Source organism: Hippichthys cyanospilos, chromosome 22, assembly GCF_059441005.1.
Source record: "Hippichthys cyanospilos isolate Australia breed blue-spotted pipefish chromosome 22, RoL_Hcya_1.0, whole genome shotgun sequence".
Taxonomy (NCBI): domain Eukaryota; kingdom Metazoa; phylum Chordata; class Actinopteri; order Syngnathiformes; family Syngnathidae; genus Hippichthys; species Hippichthys cyanospilos.
Window position 1 is genome coordinate 6,055,001 of NC_142390.1, and position 19,811 is coordinate 6,074,811.

At 40.4% G+C, this 19,811-nt stretch overlaps 1 protein-coding gene and 1 long non-coding RNA gene across 2 annotated transcripts in view; one reads left to right on the forward strand and one right to left on the reverse strand.

Annotated features, from left to right (window-relative positions):
• Positions 1-19,811, forward strand: part of LOC148405653 (uncharacterized) — a 39,143-nt gene that overhangs the window by 8,620 nt on the left and 10,712 nt on the right. Inside the window, exons 2-3 of the long non-coding RNA XR_015864200.1 lie at positions 11,543-11,700; positions 15,136-15,297. This is a non-coding gene — a long non-coding RNA (uncharacterized LOC148405653). The remainder of the gene's footprint in view (positions 1-11,542; positions 11,701-15,135; positions 15,298-19,811) is intronic.
• Positions 316-19,811, reverse strand: part of cerk (ceramide kinase) — a 31,961-nt gene continuing 12,465 nt past the window's right edge. The window contains exons 3-13 of the mRNA XM_088406425.1: positions 17,514-17,636; positions 15,159-15,284; positions 14,583-14,649; positions 13,711-13,856; positions 12,400-12,474; positions 11,536-11,688; positions 10,196-10,301; positions 9,355-9,410; positions 5,615-5,817; positions 2,566-2,783; positions 316-1,181 (exon numbers count right to left, since the gene is read on the reverse strand). Of these exons, the coding sequence (XP_088262551.1) occupies positions 1,073-1,181; positions 2,566-2,783; positions 5,615-5,817; positions 9,355-9,410; positions 10,196-10,301; positions 11,536-11,688; positions 12,400-12,474; positions 13,711-13,856; positions 14,583-14,649; positions 15,159-15,284; positions 17,514-17,636 (1,382 nt within the window). The 3' untranslated portion in view covers positions 316-1,072. The remainder of the gene's footprint in view (positions 1,182-2,565; positions 2,784-5,614; positions 5,818-9,354; positions 9,411-10,195; positions 10,302-11,535; positions 11,689-12,399; positions 12,475-13,710; positions 13,857-14,582; positions 14,650-15,158; positions 15,285-17,513; positions 17,637-19,811) is intronic.

Sequence of the window (19,811 nt, forward strand, 5' to 3'; positions counted from 1 at the left end):
TGCTACAGTGGTACCTCTACTTATTAGGAAAAATTGTTAGGAAAAATTCAGCTGTCGAAATGCCTTTTCATCTTGTTTCTTCCACACTTCCCACCAGCAATTTACACAGTTGAAATAACAAATATAAAATTGACACTAGCTATGGCTAACATTGTACATATTCACATTTGTAACATATCACTTTGGGCTCTCACGTCTGGCGTTGTTTTTAGCACGCCTTTAGCACTTTCGCAATGACATCACACAGGAAGCACTTTGCATGACCCCAAACTAAACTTAAGTAAACTCACATGCTCAAAACAATCCAAAAATTAATATTATTGACCCGTGGACCCTGTGGAAATGTAAAATAACGTAAAAACAACGTCCGAAAAATCTGATATAATCTTGAAAAAGGTTTCACAGAAGGAATTTAATTTATGTACTCTATTTCTAAATGATATTCAACATCAAGGCAAAGAGACATACAAGCCTTAGTGACATTTTTTGAGGCAAATGGTGACATCTTGAAACAAAATCTCAATGACATGCCTTCCTTCAAAACGTTTTACGGCGCAAATGGTGACGTGCGCGCTTTGTGACAGTTTGGAGGGTCCCGCCTGAATAATATCGCTAACTTCAAAAATAGACCCGAATGCTCCGTGACCTTTCTTCAGAGACGCTAAGACCGTCTTGACATCGGGGCGCATCTGCGCAGAAAGTCTCTAATGACGGCAGAAATGTCTCATTCGGGCTAATCTCGGCCTGGCGAGCGAGCGTTGGAGTCACAGGTGTGTCGCAGCGGCGCTGAGACACACCGCAGCACTTAGCAACCACTTTGCCTTATTATCCATCATACATCATCTGGGCCCTGTTAGCGTTTCGGATTGGGCTTTTTTTTTCCAGAGGTCTCCTTGACTCACGTCTGGATCACAGATGAAAACATTTCCTTTTGTCGTCCTCAACGAAAAGGAAATTAGTCTTTGCGATGTATCTGCGTTTTTTTTTTTTTTCCTTTTACGATTAGCATTTCCTGGAAAAGGGAAATAGCCTTCATCATCTCCAGATAAGAATTTGCATTCTGCCCGAGGTTTCATTTCACAGATTGGTAAGATGCTGCTTCCAGAAGCCAGACTGGAATCTGGTTGTGGTTCTTCTCCTCGATGCCGCGGGCAAACAGCCTGATCAGCTGGCACTGGACACTGCGGAGAGCGACAAACGCACACATCACTTAACCGCTTTGCTCATTTCATCTCGCCGAGCTTTTATTGTCCGTGTGGCAAATGCGTTGACATGACAGACTGGGCGGACATGCTTAAGCGGACACAAAAACCATCGCCGCTGAAATACTCTGCAGTTTTCAGAAGCTTCAAATATCTATGTATCATAGGAAAGTAGTCATTGCTCCAAGGACGTATTTTTTTGTAAGGTAGCTTCCTAAGTCCCGGTGTCCCCACCAGAGGACATCATGGCCGTTCCAATGATGCCTCACACTGTTTGGTTCGTTTTCAATTAGAATTGCTGCCAGTTGCAAGAAATTATCATTATATATATATATATATATATATATATATATATATATATATATATATATATATATATATATATATATATATATATATATATCTCAATCAGCAGCTACACATACTGTATTGGTATTGGTTGTCTCATTATTTCCCCCCAAATTGACAATAATGCGATCAATAGATTTATTCATTTCAAATGATGTTTATATATATATGTGTGTGTGTGTGTGTGTGTGTGTGTGTGTGTTGTGCGGGTAGGTAATAAATGGACGGACAGACCCCCGCCCTAATTAAAAGGGAGGACACTGTTAACACGGTGAGGACTGTTAAATTAATAGCATAACAGCGCTACGCTTTGTTGGTAGAGGACAATGGCGCGTGGAACAAATGGTGGGTCAAGCTGCTGGTTGTCGAGCCTCAGTTGACATTTTTTAACCTTTGGGTTGAAGATTAAAACAAACAAACAAAAAAAAACGTTTTTCCTGCCCTGGATATCGGCTCAGAAAAAACACGATGAGAAGGCCAACTTCTAAAAATACTTTATTTTCCCAAACAATATATGGACAGGACTGCTTTTATTTTGAAATTGTTCCTTAGCAGCATGTCGTGGTGTAGGCTAGTCTCTTTACTACAATTGTTACTCCCGACCTTCGATACAAACGCAGATATCGTGGTTATTTGCTAATTCAGTCGGCTAACAAATAATTATGCTAACATTCGTGGTTATTTGCTAATTCAGTCGGCTAACAAATAATTATGCTAACATTGACATGCGATATCTAAATTTTACTGCCGACCTCGGATACAAACACATATATTGCGTTCACTCGCCAATTCAGGGGGCTAGCAAAGAACCTAATTATGCTAACATTGACGTATGACATGTGTTCCGTAATACTGTAGCTGTGTCTGGGATACATTAGCCGCTAGCTAGCAGCACTTTGCGGCGTAGACTAGTCTCTTTACTCCAAATTTTTACTCTCAACCTCCGACGCAAACACAGGCATAAATTAGCCGCTAGCTAGCAGCGCTAGCTATATCTGACTAGCAATTGACGTACCTGACTTGGATGGCAACGTGAGGTAGGATCTCGCCGTCACACGTCCAGTAGCTGCAGGCGCAATTGCCGTATTGGCACCTGGTGGCTCGGGAGCAAATTGCACTGGGGTCCGCCTTGTCCAGGGGCCCGCTCAGGTCCTCCAGCGACGCGGCCTCACTGTGCAGGGGCTGGAAGCGGAACTTGCGCACTCGGTGGACTTCCACAAACGGGTGGTCGAACTGTGGACAGAAATTGTTGAAATTCAAATTAGATTGTTATGATTTATACATTATAGGAGTCCAGGCTAAGCCAATCATTGAAGTCATTAAAAGGCTCGCAAATGTTATCAGTGTGGCCGGGTGGTTTTGGGGTATCAAACATTTCTGTGCGAGTTGATATTGAAAAATCAGGGGAACTGCATGATAAAACTTGACAACACTGTAGTTCCAATTTTGAATGGCAGTAAATGAGCCTGACATCGGCTAAATTTGCCATCTATATGGTTTACCACCCATTTACAAGCATTTAGAAGGGACGCCATCGTTATATTGAAAATCGTCATGTTTTGGCAATCTATGCAATATTTCAGCCACCAAGTGTTTTTTTTTTTTTTTGTATGTTTTATTTTTTTTTTTTTATCACAGTTGCGTCCAGTTGGGTCAACATTTCCCTCATGGGTTAATGAGACAACAAAAAAAACAGGATCTCATGGTACGTTGTCAGGCACAAGCACAGGTGGCCACTAGATGGTGCTCAAGCACCAGCCCCTTGGTAATGTTTTTTTTTTTTTTTTTTTTTTTTTTTACTTGAGCACCTGCCCCTCAAAATGCGTTTAAAAGTTCTCGGCGAGATGTCGTAAAAAAGTTAATTTCCCCCCCATTATATTATAACACATCCCTGGTGTTTGCTTAATGAAAAGTTTTTCCAACTTTGGCCTCGTTTACAAAAACAGCAGGAAGGCAAGATGGAGGCGCATTAAAGCAAATCAGCATCAGAGGAGCGCCGAGACGGGCGGTTTAGAAAAAAAGAAAAAAAAAACGACAGAGAAGAACGCATTATTTTGTCAGTCTCCCTTTTCATCTCAGTCAGTGACACCAAAAGGTTCACTCATGTCCCGCAAACAATTTTCTCAAGCTTCACGCGGTGACGCTCTTTTTCTTGTCTCATTTTCGCCCCCCCCCCCCAAAAAAAAAAAAAAAAAATCCAAAAAGCGGAGTGACAGCCGTTTATTTGAACATCGGACTCACTTTATGACCACGTTTTTGTATTCACGCCTGACGCTCCACCTAAAAGTCTTTGTGACAAGGCCATGAATACGCTTAGTGGCTCCTGGTTTTTTTTTTATTTTTTTTTTATTCCCTCTCCACCGAACATGGAGACTGAGCTGAATTGAGCGGTCGCGACCAGAGCGACGATTCGATTATTATTCAATATGTTAATATGTAAAAAATATATGTATATATGTTAATATGTAAAAAAAAAAAATGAAAAGGGTTTATGTACCGTACTGTCAGCTTCAGGGGATGCTATTGAGTATTTACGATGAAAAGAAGTCTCTATATGACTTCTTTTTCACCTGTGAAGCCCTTTGAGATTTCGTTGATTCGGGGCGATATAAATAAATTTGATTTGATTTGATTTGATTTTTTTGGAGAGAATAGAAGCATTTTAAGTGTGCCTGATAGTGTGAAAAATACGTCACTTTAACACAATTGAGCAAGAAGTTTCATGTTCCAATTAATTGGCTCTTATTTTAAAAAGAAAAACAAACGGTTCCTCTTTAATTGCTGTTAATTTTCTGTGTGTCTGTATACAGTATATTATATATATATATATATATATATATATATATATATATATATATATATATATATATATATATATATATATATATATAAATAAACGTTTTTGGTGAATAGAAGCATTTTAGGTGTGCCTGATTGGGTGAAAAATACGGTAACAAAATGAAGGCATTTTGCATGAGTCACTATAACACAATCAAGCAAGAAGTTGCTTCATGTTCCAATTAATTGGCTTTTATTTTAAAAAGAAAAACAAACATTCTTCTGTAATTACTGTTAATTTTTGTGTATATATATATATATATATATATATATATATATATATATATATATATATATATATATATATATATATATATATATATATATATATATATATACTTGATTTGAATTTTTTGGTGAATAGAAGCATTTTAGGTGTGCCTGATCGAGTGGAAAATACGGTGACAAAATGAAGGCATGCATCGTTTTATATTAGTTCCTATAACACAATCAAGCAAGAAGCTGCTTCATGTTCCAATTAATTGGCTCTTTTTTTAAAAAGAAAACCAATTGGTTCCTCTGTAATTGTTGTTAATATTTTGAGTGTAAATATATATATATATATATATATATATATATATATATATATATATATATATATATATATATATATATTTTTTTTTTTTTTTTTTGACAAAACCAGGGATATGTCTGGGATATTGGGTTCTTGCCAAAAATAGGAAATTCCCTCAGAAATGCCCAGTTTTTGATATACACAAGAATAACCTCCTCAACATCTCAACTTTTATTTCCCGGCAGCCAAAAGGTTCATATTCTAATCGAAGCGTGTTCAAATAAATTGCTTAATAAAGTTCCAATCAATTAAAAAAAAACTATATGTTGACATCAATGGAAATGTATGATCTTCATCCCCAAATATCGATTTGACTGTTTGATTTTGCGTTGACCTTAAGCACATTTGACCCACTCCGCCGGCTCCTGCACCGTAGATGCACTTCCAGAAGTAATAATTACTAATCACCAGAGTTCCAACGCTGATGCTCGCGCTATCCTGAGAGGGCTTTAGTCTGGTTCTTATGTTCCACATATCACTGATGCAGCGATTAGCGCCGTCTCCGCGGAACCGGCGGGCGAAGCTTATTTATTTACGACACGTAGGTGAGGGCATTTGAACTTAAGTGAACCGTTGTTTGCCGAGTCAGCGGAAGGAGGCGCAAGCGCGGCGAGTGGGCGGGCGGGCCGAGAACGATTGGCGGCGGGGCTACCTGGTCTTCCTTGTTGGTGTGGCGGAGGAGGTGTTTGAAGAAGTCCAAGCGGGAGCACTTGCGCACCAGGATGAGGTCGGCCGTGCCGTCGGCCAGGTGGGCGGAGGGCGACAGGCCCTGCGGACTGCGGGGACACGCGCAGCTCATGTTGGCCGCGTTGATGGCGATGAATTTGCCGCGGATCTCCCGCCAAGTCTCACTGGCTGAATAGGAAGAAAGTCATGTGATAACCCGCCATTCATTTTTATGTCCATCCAGCAACCATATCATCCATCCATCCATTTGGTTATCATCCATCCATCCATTTGGTTATTAGCCATAACATCCATCCATCCATACATTCATCCATCCATCCACCCATCCATCAGTTCAGTTTTTAGCAGTTATTAGCCAGATCATCCATCCAGTTATTATCCATCCATCAATCTATCCAGTTATTAGCCATATCCATCCATCCATACATCCATCCATGCATCCAGTTATTAGCCATATCCATCCATCCAGTTACTAGCCATGTCCATCCATCCATCCATCCAGTTTTTAGCCATATCCATCCATCCATCCATCCATCCATCCATCCAGTTATTAGCCATATCCATCATCCATCCATCCATCCATCCATCCATCCATCCATCCATCCATCCATCCATCCAGTTATTAGCCATATCCATCCATCCATCCATCCATCCAGTTACTAGCCATGTCCATCCATCCATCCATCCATCCATCATCTATCCGTTCAGTTTTTAGCAGTTATTAGCCAGATCATCCATCCAGTTACTATCATGCATCCATCTTTCCAGTTATTAGCCATATCCATCCATCCATCATCCATCCATCCATCCATCCAGTTATTAGCAATATCATCCATCCATCCATCTATCCGTTCAGTTTTTAGCAGTTATTAGCCAGATCATCCATCCAGTTACTATCATGCATCCATCTTTCCAGTTATTAGCCATATCCATCCATCCATCATTCATCCATCCATCCATCCAGTTATTAGCCATATCATCCATCCATCCATCCAGTTATTAGCCATATCATCCATCCATCCATCCATCCAGTTATTAGCCATATCATCCATCCATCCATCCACCCATCCAGTTACTGGCTTTGTCCATCCATCCATCCATCCATCCATCCATCCATCCATCCATCCATCCATCCATCCATCCAGTTTTTAGCCATATCCATCCATCCATGCAGTTATTAGCCATTTTGACTGCCATTTAACTAGAATCCTTTGGGATTCCTGAAAAATTGTCAGCATGTAACCCATTATTTGTATGGTCACACAATGAGCGTCATTTGCAAATTGTATTGCTAATTTTTTTGTATTATCGTTAAACTTGGTTGCTAGGTTTGAAACTGAGTCCAAGTGGCATTTGAGTCCTGATTGGAGACTTCACCAATACTTTGAGAGAGAACAAAGTGCATTCAGCTTGTCCTTTGAAATGTCATTTTTCTATTTACTCCTGCTTGGACCAAGTGTAAAAATAGTCTTATCCAAAGTTTAAATGCGCTCCATCTTCTAGCAAATTAATCTGTGATATTGACACATTCGTATTCCCATTTGGTGAGAACTTCACCATGGACAAAAGTCCACCAGATGGAAGACTGAGCTCCGTTCGCTTGTTAGAAATCTCCACAGACGAGGCTTGGGGTTCCTTCGAGGATCCCCCCCCCGCCCCTTTTCTTTTTTTTTTCTTTTGTTTTGTTTGTTCAATTGTCGGCTGCGCTTATCGTAACGAGAGAAAAAAAGCGATCGCGGTCTTCCAAACGATTCATTAAAGCCGCTCCGCCGGAGCGCCTTGCGAGGTGATAGCGCGCCCGTGACAAGGAGCCCGCCGAGGCCCGCTTACAAAACAATTCTAATTAAAGTTTAAAAGCAGAAATGAGCAACACAATTTGGGAACACGAATGAGTTTTTTTTTTTTCTTGTGTGCGTATCATCGAGTTAGCACATGTCTGAGATTTCCCTTTGCTCAGAGCAAGAAAAAAAAAAAAACACAAAATTTTCCCTCCTGTCTGTCACAAACAACAATGATATGTCTATTGTCCTTAAAAAAAAAAAAATCAATGCAGTTGTGTAAATTGTGCGCGTTGTTAGACAGGCACAGAAGTGGCAAGACTAATTAGAGAGAAAACCACACACACACACACACACACACACACATACGAGTCACTTTCATCTACCTCCAGAGTTTTTCAATGCTTGAGGGACTGCAGAAAGGAACGCGGGGACAAGGAACAAAATCAGGACGCTTGCGATGAGTTTAAATCAATCCGAAACGCGCCCAAGCCGACAAAACGATAGGACGTCCAAAGTTTTGTTTTTTTTAATAAATCGTAATTACAGATCACGATCAAGAATAAATGTTCCGATTTTTCTATATCAGATTTCGCTATCTTTGTTGTTTAGTCCCGAATTTACCGAGATTGTGTCCTGACGTGCCCAAGCTGACAAAACAAGAGGACATACAAAGTTTTGTTTTTCTTGAATAAATCGTAATCACAGATCACGATCAAGAGTAAAAGTTTAGATTTTCAGAGTTTGGGTTTCGCTAGCTCCGTTGTTTAGTCCCGATTTTACCGAGATTGCATCCCGACGTGCCCAAGCTGACAAAACAATAGGACATACAAAGTTGTGTTTTTCAAAAAAAAAAAAAAAAAAACATCATAATTACAGATTACGATCAAGAATAAAAGTTACGATTTTTCGATTTCAGATTTTGCTAGCACCATTGTTTTGTCCCGATTTTACCCAGATTGCGTCCTAATGTGCCCAAGATGACAAAACAATAGGACATACAAAGTTGTTTTTCAAAAAAATACAAATCGTAATTACAGATTACGATCAAGAATAAGTTCCGATTTTTCGAGTTCAGATTTCGCTAGCTTTGTTGTTTAGTGCCGAATTTACAGTGATTGTGTCCTGATGTGCCCAAGATGACAAAATAAGAGGACATACAAAGTTGTATTTTTCATTAAAAAAAAAAAAATCGTAATTACAGATCACGATCTAGAATAAAAGTTCAGATTTTTCCTGTTCAGATTTTGTTAGCTCCATTGTTTTGTCCTGATTTTACCAAGATTCTGTCCCAACGTCCCATATTTTTTTTTTTTCGCACAGCAAGTCAATTAGAATGAATTTAAATCAAGTTGTGTATTTCTTGAATAAATCGGAGTTGCATATCACGATCAAGAGTAAACGTTTTCTAAGTTCAGATTTAGCTAGCTTTGCTGTTTTGTCCATTTACCAAGGTTGCATCCAAATTGCGGTACGTAAAAAACGTCACTTTCTGCTTCTGTATCAACGTCTTTTCCATATGGAGTTGGCAAGTTAAAATTTCTGGCTGCGAATTCCCAATGTGGGATCGTGAGCAATGTTGCGCCACTAAATTTTCAATTTCATGAAGAACGATTTGAAAACCACTGACCACTCATACGGTAATATTTTCTATTGGAAGTCTTGTACTGTACAAGTTTTACAATCTGGCTTGGTTGCAACCTCTCACGATTGTCTTTTTTCCTTGTTTTGTTTTCTCTCCGCAACTTTCTCCCGTCAAAACGGCGCCGACGTGGCATCTCATCCTGTCATCTCCCCGCTTTTTCGCTGGGAGCCTCGCGGCTTTCCACGCAACTCAACCGTCAAGAAACGCTTGTGCAAATAGACAAAGGTGCAAATAATGAGGGCGGTTAGTTCTCATCTATTATTTCGAGTTGGAAAGCTTTACCCGCTTCGTCGCGGTGCGGCTCCTGTAACGAGGTCTGTCGCTGGCAGACGCGGCACCTGCAACATAAGCGTGACCTGGTTTTACATTTGTCAAGGCGCCGCTGTCACATTCAAGGCTTTAACAGGCCTAACTGATGCTTTATTTGCGCTAGACGCAAGGCGACGTGACGTTTTTACAAATGCGCTTCGTACCTTAGCGCAGGGGTGTCAAACTCATTTTTATCGCGGACCGCATCGGAGTTATAGTTTCTATCAGAGGGCCGGAATGACCCTGAAGTCAAATAAATACCTTACCCGCTCGAAAAACGGACCTTGAGTTTACACATTTTTTAGCCAATTGCTGCACGGGTTTGTTGCTAACCCGAAGATTTGCCACCCCTGCTCATAAACTAACAGAAAACAGTCAAGTTTGAGACCGATGCAAATTATAATAATGAAATGTAATATTTACACAACGCCGGGCGTTTTTGACATCCGGAGTGACAATAAATGAAAAAAAAGAATCAGAATTAGCGTTTTTACTGGTGCTGTTGTAGCAACGATTTTGATCAACGATTAATCTGTCGATTATTTTGTATTTTTGAATCGCCGGTGCAGACTGCAAAACAAATGAATCATGTGATGTCACTGCTTACATTGTGGTTTACACAAATCCGATATTTAAGACTCAAATGGCGATCGGCGATCCATCGTGTTAAAATTGGTCGCCGGATGTTTTTGCGTAGAGTTAGGGTTATTTCGTATTTCGTTGCGTTCGGACAATAACGGAAAGCTCTGTTCAGGGACTAAGATCAGACATCGGAGCCTTGGCACCAGCTCGCGTCTCGCGTTTCTTTATTTACCCGGCCCGACACTGCTCCTTGTCCCTTGGGCTCCCCACATTGTCCTCCACCGGAACAAACGAGACGGTGCCTTCATAATAGTTGTGACTCAGAAAGGTCTTCACCCCTGAAAAGAAAGCACAGAGCCAGCCCTGAGAATTGCCGCCGATAGCCTTCTGTCGACTTAGTTTAGACCCGAAAGAGACAATTTGGAGTCGCTAATTGTGCCGCCGTTCCTCTTGTTTGGACTAAACGAAAATAGCGTGAGCACCTGCATTGTGCTTAGCATCCCAGGATGCAGCTGTGGACAACTCACTTATCAGCTTGTACGCACAAAGGATGCTGACTTCTACTCTTGGAATCCAAATAGTTGCTTACTTGATTACCAATTTGCACTTGTCCGAAGCCCAGACGCCAGACAGAGAAGTCCCATTAAGTCTTGCTGGTTTTCGATGGCTAATAGTCCGTTATATATTTTATTGCAGCTATATATATATATATATATATATAGATAGATAGATAGATAGATAGATAGATAGATATAGATATATATATAGATAGATAGATAGATAGATAGATAGATAGATATAGATATATGTGTATATATATATATATATATATATATATATATATATATATATATATATATATATATATATATATACTCACAAAATTAACAGTAATTACAAGATGAACCATTTGTTTTTCTTTTTAAAATAATGGCCAATTGATTGGAACATGAAGTAACTTCTTGCTAGATTGTGTCATACTGACTCTTGCAAAATGCCTCCAAATATTTTATGGACCTAAATAATTTTCTTTTCCAGATTGGGTAAAATGATATAAGGAAAAGTGAATTATAGCTCTCATCCATTTGAAATTGAAAAGTATTCTCATTTGGATGAGACACACTGTCATCCTAACAAGAAAGTTTCTCGTTAGAATGAGAAAGTTCTCATGTCCTAACTAGAAATAGACACCCACCCCCCCCCCACACACACACACACAAATCATTTTATGTTAATTGTATGTTAATAGTAATTTAGAAAAATTAAGTTTACTCTTTAAAAACATAAAAGTAAACACTAATTTTTGACATATGGTTCATTTGTATTTTTAAGGTAACATCTGAATGTAATTTTCCGCTTCAGTACATTATTTTAGGCAAGTCAAATTGGTCATAAATAAATGAATGAATTCACCACAAGCTAACTATTCATGTTTGCGGCTACAGGTCAAAGGTGACATTAAATTAAGCTGGCACCGGGGCAAGAAAGTTCATTTCAGGGGAGCTTTGGACGAAAATAACAAGCCAGCTCATTCATGGAGGTGAACGGTGCCGTTTTTGCGTGTGTGTTTACCCGACAGGTCATAACGAGCGGGGCCCAGCCACCGCTGCCTCTCGCTGTCATTCTGAACGTCGCCGTAGAAGCCGTAGCCCAGCAACGACACCGAGTATCTGAGGAAGGTTTCGTTGTGGTGCACTGAGCACACGTCCATGGGTTGGGAGTCACCTGTTAGCACAGGTAAGGCCATCTTAACATCTTACCCAAAAAAACGACCCCTTCACCTTACACGCTTTTGCCCCCGCATACTTTTTTGCAAAACGAACTTTTGCAGAACATGAGGTTGTTCTGTTCAATCTTTGAAGTTTCAAATTGACCCCTGGGTGGATTTCCCCAATAATTAATTCTTGGATCGAAGCCTTTTGTCAACTACAAGAACGTTGCATTATGGGAGTCAGGCTAAGCCACTCAATGAAGTCATTGAAAGGCTTGCAAATCTCATAAGTTGTCCACTAGGGCCTCCTCAACGCAAAAATTTCTATTGCACCCTGTTTGTGAGGTGACCTTGAAAGGATTAGTGCAAAAATCGGAGGAAATGCATGACAAAACATCAGGTTTTCAATGCGTCCAAAATTGACATGATTTCCAATTTTTAATGGCAGTAAATGAGCCCGAAATGGGCTAAATTTCACATCTACAGGGTGTTCCTCTCGACATCCCATTTGCAAGCGTTTAGAAGGAACGGCAAATTGAGAGTCGACATGTTTTGATAATCTATGCAATATTTTAACATCCTACTGTTCTTTTTTGGATGGTTTTACTTTGATATCATACATCCGAAACATCGAAAAGCCCGAGTTGGGTCAAAATTTCCCCCGGGTGTTAAAGAAACCTAAATGAAAAGTCCATTTATTTTATGGATTTTGACGGAATACCCACCTACGATGATGTGCAAGGCCGACGTAACCGGATCGTTGGTTCCCACTGTAGCAAAGCAGATGCAATCGGTGGAGCCTGTCGATGGCACAAAAGCACACCGACCAAATTAATAGGACGTAGTAGGAGTCCATTTTAGCCCCTCAGTTTACATAAGGGTGACTTTTAGAAGTGACTTTTTGTATCAGAAGCATTCCCAAGCAGTCAAAGTCAAATGTTAAGTGCACAATTTAAGACAAGCTCCTTATTTTTCTATATTAAGAGGAGCGGCCATATGTTCACATTAAAGGAAAGTACACTGGAAATAACATGGAGCAGTTTGCCCCAAAATGAGTCTCTTGGGTAAGATTAAATGCGCACATTTTTTGTTATCGCCTTTGACCGTTAAAAAGGTTGTAAAAGCAGTGTGAGGCAATTATAGTGCTGCTGTAATGTTGCACTTCCGTTCGTGTTCAAGTGTATGTCGATTAATGGCTTCCGTCACTGTTGGCGTTCGCTTGTCTATGACATGAGGTCACGTGACCAAACCCCGAAACCGGGTGAGCAACTGCGAAGTCACTTTCAGCGGACTGCGAGTGAGATAATGGCCGTCCCCTGAAATGGGTATAAAATATGTGGGTTTTGCTGCCTAATTTGTGTTCCACTAACATTATTTTAATCAGAATTTCGCCTTTTAGGGCAGCAGGTGGTTTTGTAACTAGGGCCAATCCAAATGAATAAGAGAGGGACGGACAGAAAGTGTAACCAGACCGGAAGGAGCTCTGAAAGGTGCAGGTTCCTGTCCGCTCTCCTCGCGTGTAAAAGGCCCTTGTCTTCCTTCCTGTTTGTTGTTTATTAAATGTTTAATGTTGCCTGAACCTGATATTAAGGATAGAAGATTGCGCTAACGAAACAATGGCTCGCAGCTCCAAAAAAACTGAGAAACAAGAAGCTGTATTGTTCTCTTGTATAGCAGGCAAGTCGAGACAGACGGACACTCTTTAAAAGTGGGCAGAAGGACCAGCGGGAAGCGTTTGCGGCCCGGTCTCAAACAAACAATCACGCTGCGCGCTGCTCAGCCCCCGTGCTTTGCATTAGCACCTTTTGCTGAATTATTGCCAAAATATCCCTCAGCTTGATCTCATTTATGACACTCTGAGTGAGTGACCCCACTCAGGCCCCCGGTGGGACCGCCTGCACCGTTACCATGGCCACCCGTTTTAGTAACTTGGCCACGCAGCCAGATCAGCGGGGCTCAAGTTCTTGGGCTGTCATCCGATGTAGACGCAGCCTCCAAGTGCCTCATAATAAACAGTCACATACACGCGAACCCACCTGCAGGGATGATCCCGATGCGGAGGGGGCACGGCGCCAAACGGGCGTCGGGTTGGTTCGGGTCAATGCCGTTCTCCCTTTGGGTCCTGGCGACCAACCCGTGGAGAATCTCGCTGAACATCCCATCCCCGCCCACGCACACCACTCTAAACGCATGAACGGTACATGTAGTGGCAAGATTTGTCATATTTGTGCCTAATTGGTGCTTATCCAAATATTTGATTATAATGTGAAACATCATTTGAAATGAATAAATCTGTTCATCGCATTATTGTCAATTTTGGGGGAAATAATGAGACAACCAGTACCAATACAGTATGTGTAGCTGCTATATATATATATATATATATATATATATATATATATATATATATATATATATATATATATATATATATATATATATATATATATATATATATATATATATATATATAGTTATTAGAGATGTGAATTTAAGACAAGAGTATCTTTGCATAAGTGTGCACACCCTTGTAATACTGGATGCAGCTGACAATGGTTTGTAGTGTAAGATGTGGCTGCGCAAAAGCCTACTAGAACATTTCAAATGGATTTTTGGTTCATTGGAGGAACTTTAACAGATGGGAGAGGGTAGTATTGTTTTGCTATTTGTGCAGGTTTTGAAAAAGTTTTGAAATTACCGGCATCTATTTATTTACATTCGAGCAGGGGTGTGTAGACTTTCTATATCCGCCATATTGTAAACGATCCAAGTGGAAGTTTGAACATGTTTTCTGCGTTATGTCAAATCTAGCACGTGGGTTGTGCAACTTTTTGCTGTGAGATTCTGACCATTTTATACAATTTCTTACAAAATGTTAAAAGTATATCATCTTAACCTCAGGACTCACCCGTCATATTTTTCCAGATTTGCTTCTGTTTTCAAGTGATCCCTGGCATGATTGGCCCGCTCGGTAACTACGGAGACAAATCAAAGTCATTTCCTATTAGGCCTATGACAAGGAAAAGACAATAACCGGCAGGCAAGAAAAAGTACCCTGATTTGAAGTATTTACTAGACGGGCGGGACAAAAGCGTAAGCGCAGAAGCAACAACAACACACAAATCCGATTGGACGATCGCACGTCACAAAACGAGCCCGGAGACAAGGAAAACAAAACCAAACTAAAATTCCAACTGTAAATCCTGCGCGGCGCCCTTCTAATAACAACACAAATAAAATAGGGTACTCCGGAGCAAACTGTATTCTCTCTGATGGACCATCAACAGTGTGTAGCCGCTGCAAACACTTATTGAATAATAGATGTGTTTGGATACCCCAGCTTATCAGCTATCAGCGCCTCCATTAAGCTGCAGGCATGATTAATGGCGCCATAAGCCAAATCATATTCTCGCAAGCCTCTTCACGCCACCCGGAGTCATTTTTTATTCAAATGTATAAAGGTACACCTCGGAAAGCGACCCACCAATCACGTCGGTGGCGATGGAGGCTCGGCAAAACAGCGGCGCCACCTTGTGATCGTAAACGTGCTTCCCTTGCCGCTTCCCGCCGTAGGGATTGATGTACACCAGGAGGCTCTTGGGACGATTGGCTGCGGAGAGAAGGTAGAAGATCATCATTTTTTTTTTTTTTTGGCGGGGGGGGGCAAATGTGCACCTTGACATCAGCTTGATGAAGTTTTCATTAACAAGAGCACCTTAGGCTCTCGGGAGAAATAATGAGGGGTGTGCCGAGCAATGGCGAGGCACTGCATCATTTGCTGATAAACCTGCAAAAGGCGCCCGGACGGAAAATGCTAAATGGCTTGTTTATGGCTGATGGAGGGCGGGGGCCGCCCGCGCACGACAAACGGCGATACGACGCCAATCGCAAACGAACGGCTCGGGATAGGGGCGCACGCGGAATCCAATCAAAAGGGTAAAACATTCAAAATGTCCTCAACGTTCGGCTCACTAATGTAATTACGCCCATGGAAAATATTCAGCGGGAGAGCGCTTGGGGCCGGGGCATGGGAATGATTGGACATTAGCGATTGGTCGTCTTAAATGTCCAAATTGCGGCCGATAAAACTGACCACAAGGCCAAAGCAAAGAGAACAAAAGTATCTTGTTAAATGACAAAAAAAAATTACAAAATGGCAGCTTATTTATATGCCTCGTCGCCTTGGATGCTTTATAGTTGAGTTGCATCAGAGCCATCATTGGTAAATCAGATGACAAAATAAACATGTAAACGACTAAAGCTAACTGCTAAAGGCTAACTGCAGACCCACATATGGAATATTTAATATAGCAAGTTTTCATTTTGGCCGGAGGAAAAATAAAATCACTTATTGGGCCTTGTAAATCCTTCCATTTTAACCGCTGCATTTCAGTTATAAATGATCTTTTACTGTTCAAATTTTTATAACACACGTTTGAAATTTTGATATGCTTTTTATGCTCCAAATTTGAAGCATTTTATTTGGGGGCAAGGCTCCAAAACAGTCAATAAATAATAAATAAATCAACAATAAATTATATTGTTGATTTATACTCAATGTATTTTAAGGTGTTTGGTTGTAATTTGATTGAATGTGAATCAGAATTATATACTTTTAAACTGTTTTGTCATTCTCTTTAGCACAGCTCCATCTAGTGGATGCATAATGCAACCCCAGCCACTATTGTAGCTTCTATTCTATGTGCCTTATAATACGCTGCGCCTTATATATGAAAACAGTTTTGAAATAGGCCATTCATTGAAGATGTGTTTTATAATCTGATGAGCGTTATAATGCGGAAAATTTGTTGTATGGGTCAATAGAATAGAATAGAAACTTCCTGGATCTTGGAGCCTCCATTTTGGGGAAAAAAAACAAACTTTTGCAGTGTAATGTTCCGAACAGACGCTGCATGAGTGTCTTGTGGCCGCAACAGTCTCTTGTTCGCAAATATGTTGTACAAGAAATCGACCTGGATGACATGATTTTTTTTTTTTTGTTGCAAAAAAAGATACCTTGTCCATCATGGATGAAGCATACATGTATTAAACATGATACCCATTTTACGACTCATTTTACAAAGAAACTGACCAAAAACTTACCATAAATAAAGTATTATTAGCCCACAAAAAAAAAATACAGGAAGAGTACATTTATGCTTTTCAAATTCAGAGCAAATTAATTGGAACATGAAGCAACTCTAAATACACACCTGACATATGTAAAGCCTCAATATCCATATATCTTGATGAAATAATGCCGTCCCCCCCAAAAACTGCGGTGGTCTCAAATCCAAAGCAACGGAACGACGCCACCTAGAGGGATCTGCTGCAGCTTAAATCACACTCACTTAAGAAGTCGGTAATTCGGACTGTGTGGCACAACTGCTAAGCATTAAACCCCTGTAATGCATATACCGCGTCGAAAGCAACGATCATTCATATTTGAGCTCTACCCCGTGATTCGCCACCCCCATTAACACGTCTGCGCCCGAGAGGGAGCGTCTGCCAGAGAGCTTTGAAAAGCGACTCATATCCTATAGATTTGCCCGGGGATTCCCCCGAGGCCTCCGACAGAGACCCCGCCGAAAGAAATCCATGTTTACTAAGGATAATAATGGCCTCCCACTTTGCAAAATGGGAGATTTTGTCACGCTTTAGCGCCACCTGCTGGAAGAAATACTCAATCATCTCTGTAACGCAGACATACTCACTCAAAACGGGCTCGCTGAGAGTATGCAGGATAGCATCAGTGAATCCGTTTATAATCACGAAAAGCAGTCATCAAAGCACACAGGTTTCAGCGCCACAACTAAAAGGTCGTTAGTCCCTCACGTACTTTGTTCTGACAGGTGAGCGTTGATCGTTTGAATCCATTGCTGGCAAAGTCCCAAATTGTCACAGTAAAAGGTGACGTCCTCGCATCGCCACTGGTGCTGCGTCGTCCGTCTTATGTAGAAAACTGGATCAGAACAAAGCAAAAGGGATTTTAGATGTATAGTATATATATATATATATATATATATATATATATATATATATATATCTACATACACGTACATACATACGTACTCTTAAAATGAGAATTGGCATACAGATATACTCAAATTTTACACTGAGTTACCATCAAAATGATATAAAATACATGCATCTAAAATACAAAATACATAAATTCAACTCAAACTGCAAGATTATGGCCAAAATAATTATTTTAGTCAATATTGAAATTAGGATTATTAATCGATTACTCATCGTCTTTGATCAAACATGTCTGTTTATTGGGCTTTTTTTTTTAAACAAGCAGTATGTAAACTAGGTTTCAAGGCTTGATATTTACAAATAATCATAATAAACTCAAATAAATAAATAATGGCAAAAACTTGGCACACTGGGAAACACAGCTAATTTACCGATGAAAGAAATAAGGCTTAGAACCAAGCAAATTATTTACTTTAAAGCGATTTTTTTAATCAATTAGCAGTCAAAATGTCATTTTCGGTCATTTCAAACTGAATTTCTTTCCATTTTTTAGCCACTCGGCTTTTTTAAAATGGTATGATAGCTAGCACTGTAAATATTAGGACTCAGGTGAGAAACTCAACACCATTTCACACTGGTAAATAATATGTTAGGCTGAGAAAATAAGAGTCTTTTGTCATGTAAATGTGGGACACACTGCCCTCTGGTGGTACTGCTTGATTTGACGTTTAATCAAAAATACACAAAAGTACACGTATATATATGTATGGATATGTGTGTGTGTGTTTTGTGTGTGTGAGTTTTGGCTCAGTCATTTCAGTGGTGTGACTAATCGTTTATTTTAATGAACTTTGATTACGATTTGAACTTTTTGGCTAACCTGAACAATGGGTGTCAAACTCAAGACCCGGGGGCTAGATCCGGCCTCATTTTATGCGGCCCGCAAAATGCTGATTTGACTTCCTGTTTCTGGCTAAAATACTTACAAATTTTGGTGGGTTGGGGTGGGGGGGGGGGGGGGGGGGGGGGGGGCAAGCACTTTTTTTTTTAATTCCGACGTTCTCTTTTGAACAGTTTTTGCCGGCGTGACAAATGCACTTCAAATCGTAGCCTACTTGGTCAACATTTTTCAGTGTCATCAACAGGTAGATAAGATAAGAGTCCGGCGATAAAGACGTTTATGTTTTTTTTTTCCACTCACAATCAAATGTCAACTATCTCAGATATGAATCATGATGGAGGTGGTTTTTCTTTTGGCGAAACCTTTCGCGCAGCAAGCCTTTCCTCATGGCCAAGGTCAATCAGCCAACCTAATGTCCCGTGGGGAATTTTGCTGAAATATTTACAGTAGTCATAGGCTTGAAAATGTGCATTCCAAGCACTTTTAATGCTTGACTCTGCTGAGCATTTCCTTTATCAGTAGTTTGAGTTGGATAAATGTTTTAAGAGTGGGCGGCAAATCTTTCCATAGCCCTGAGAGGCAAAGCCATGTGCCAAGTTTTTGCAAAATACGATGTCAGGCTCTAATGCATACATCAGCCGGGTCCTTTCCTTTTGATATTCGCTCTGATGAGTTACGTTAATCTGATCATCTCGTTTGGCTTCAATCTAACGTCTGAAAAGGATTACCCTCGATAGCCCCCCCCCCCCCCCCCTCTTCCTTAGAGTCCTTCTTCTTAATGTATTGGCTTCGGATCGAGGAGCCATCTCGGAATTATTTCACTTAGCATTAAAGAGATTGAACATTCACTTTGGCGCACATCTACAACGGTAAACGATCGTTTACAAAAGCCGTGACCGATTGTGTGCAAATGTTCTGTCTTTCCCAGAAGTCGCCGGACGCTATTTATTTTTACATTTTGTTCAAGGTATCATTGAGACGGAGGCAGTGAGAATTTAAACTTCAAAATAAACTTTAGTTTACTGAATAATGCATGGTGTGCTTTTATTTTGGAAGGTCATGCTAAACATCAACAACAACTGGGCTAGTCTTTGTACTGCAACTGCTGCCCCGATACGAAAACCTTGTTCGGAAATCACGTTCAATCCGCAATACAAGGTGCTAACAAACACCTTAATTACATTGATAAAATAAGGCACCTGTTGCCAGTGTTTACTGCCGGCTCGGGCTCCGTTATAGCTGTGCCTAGCATGAATT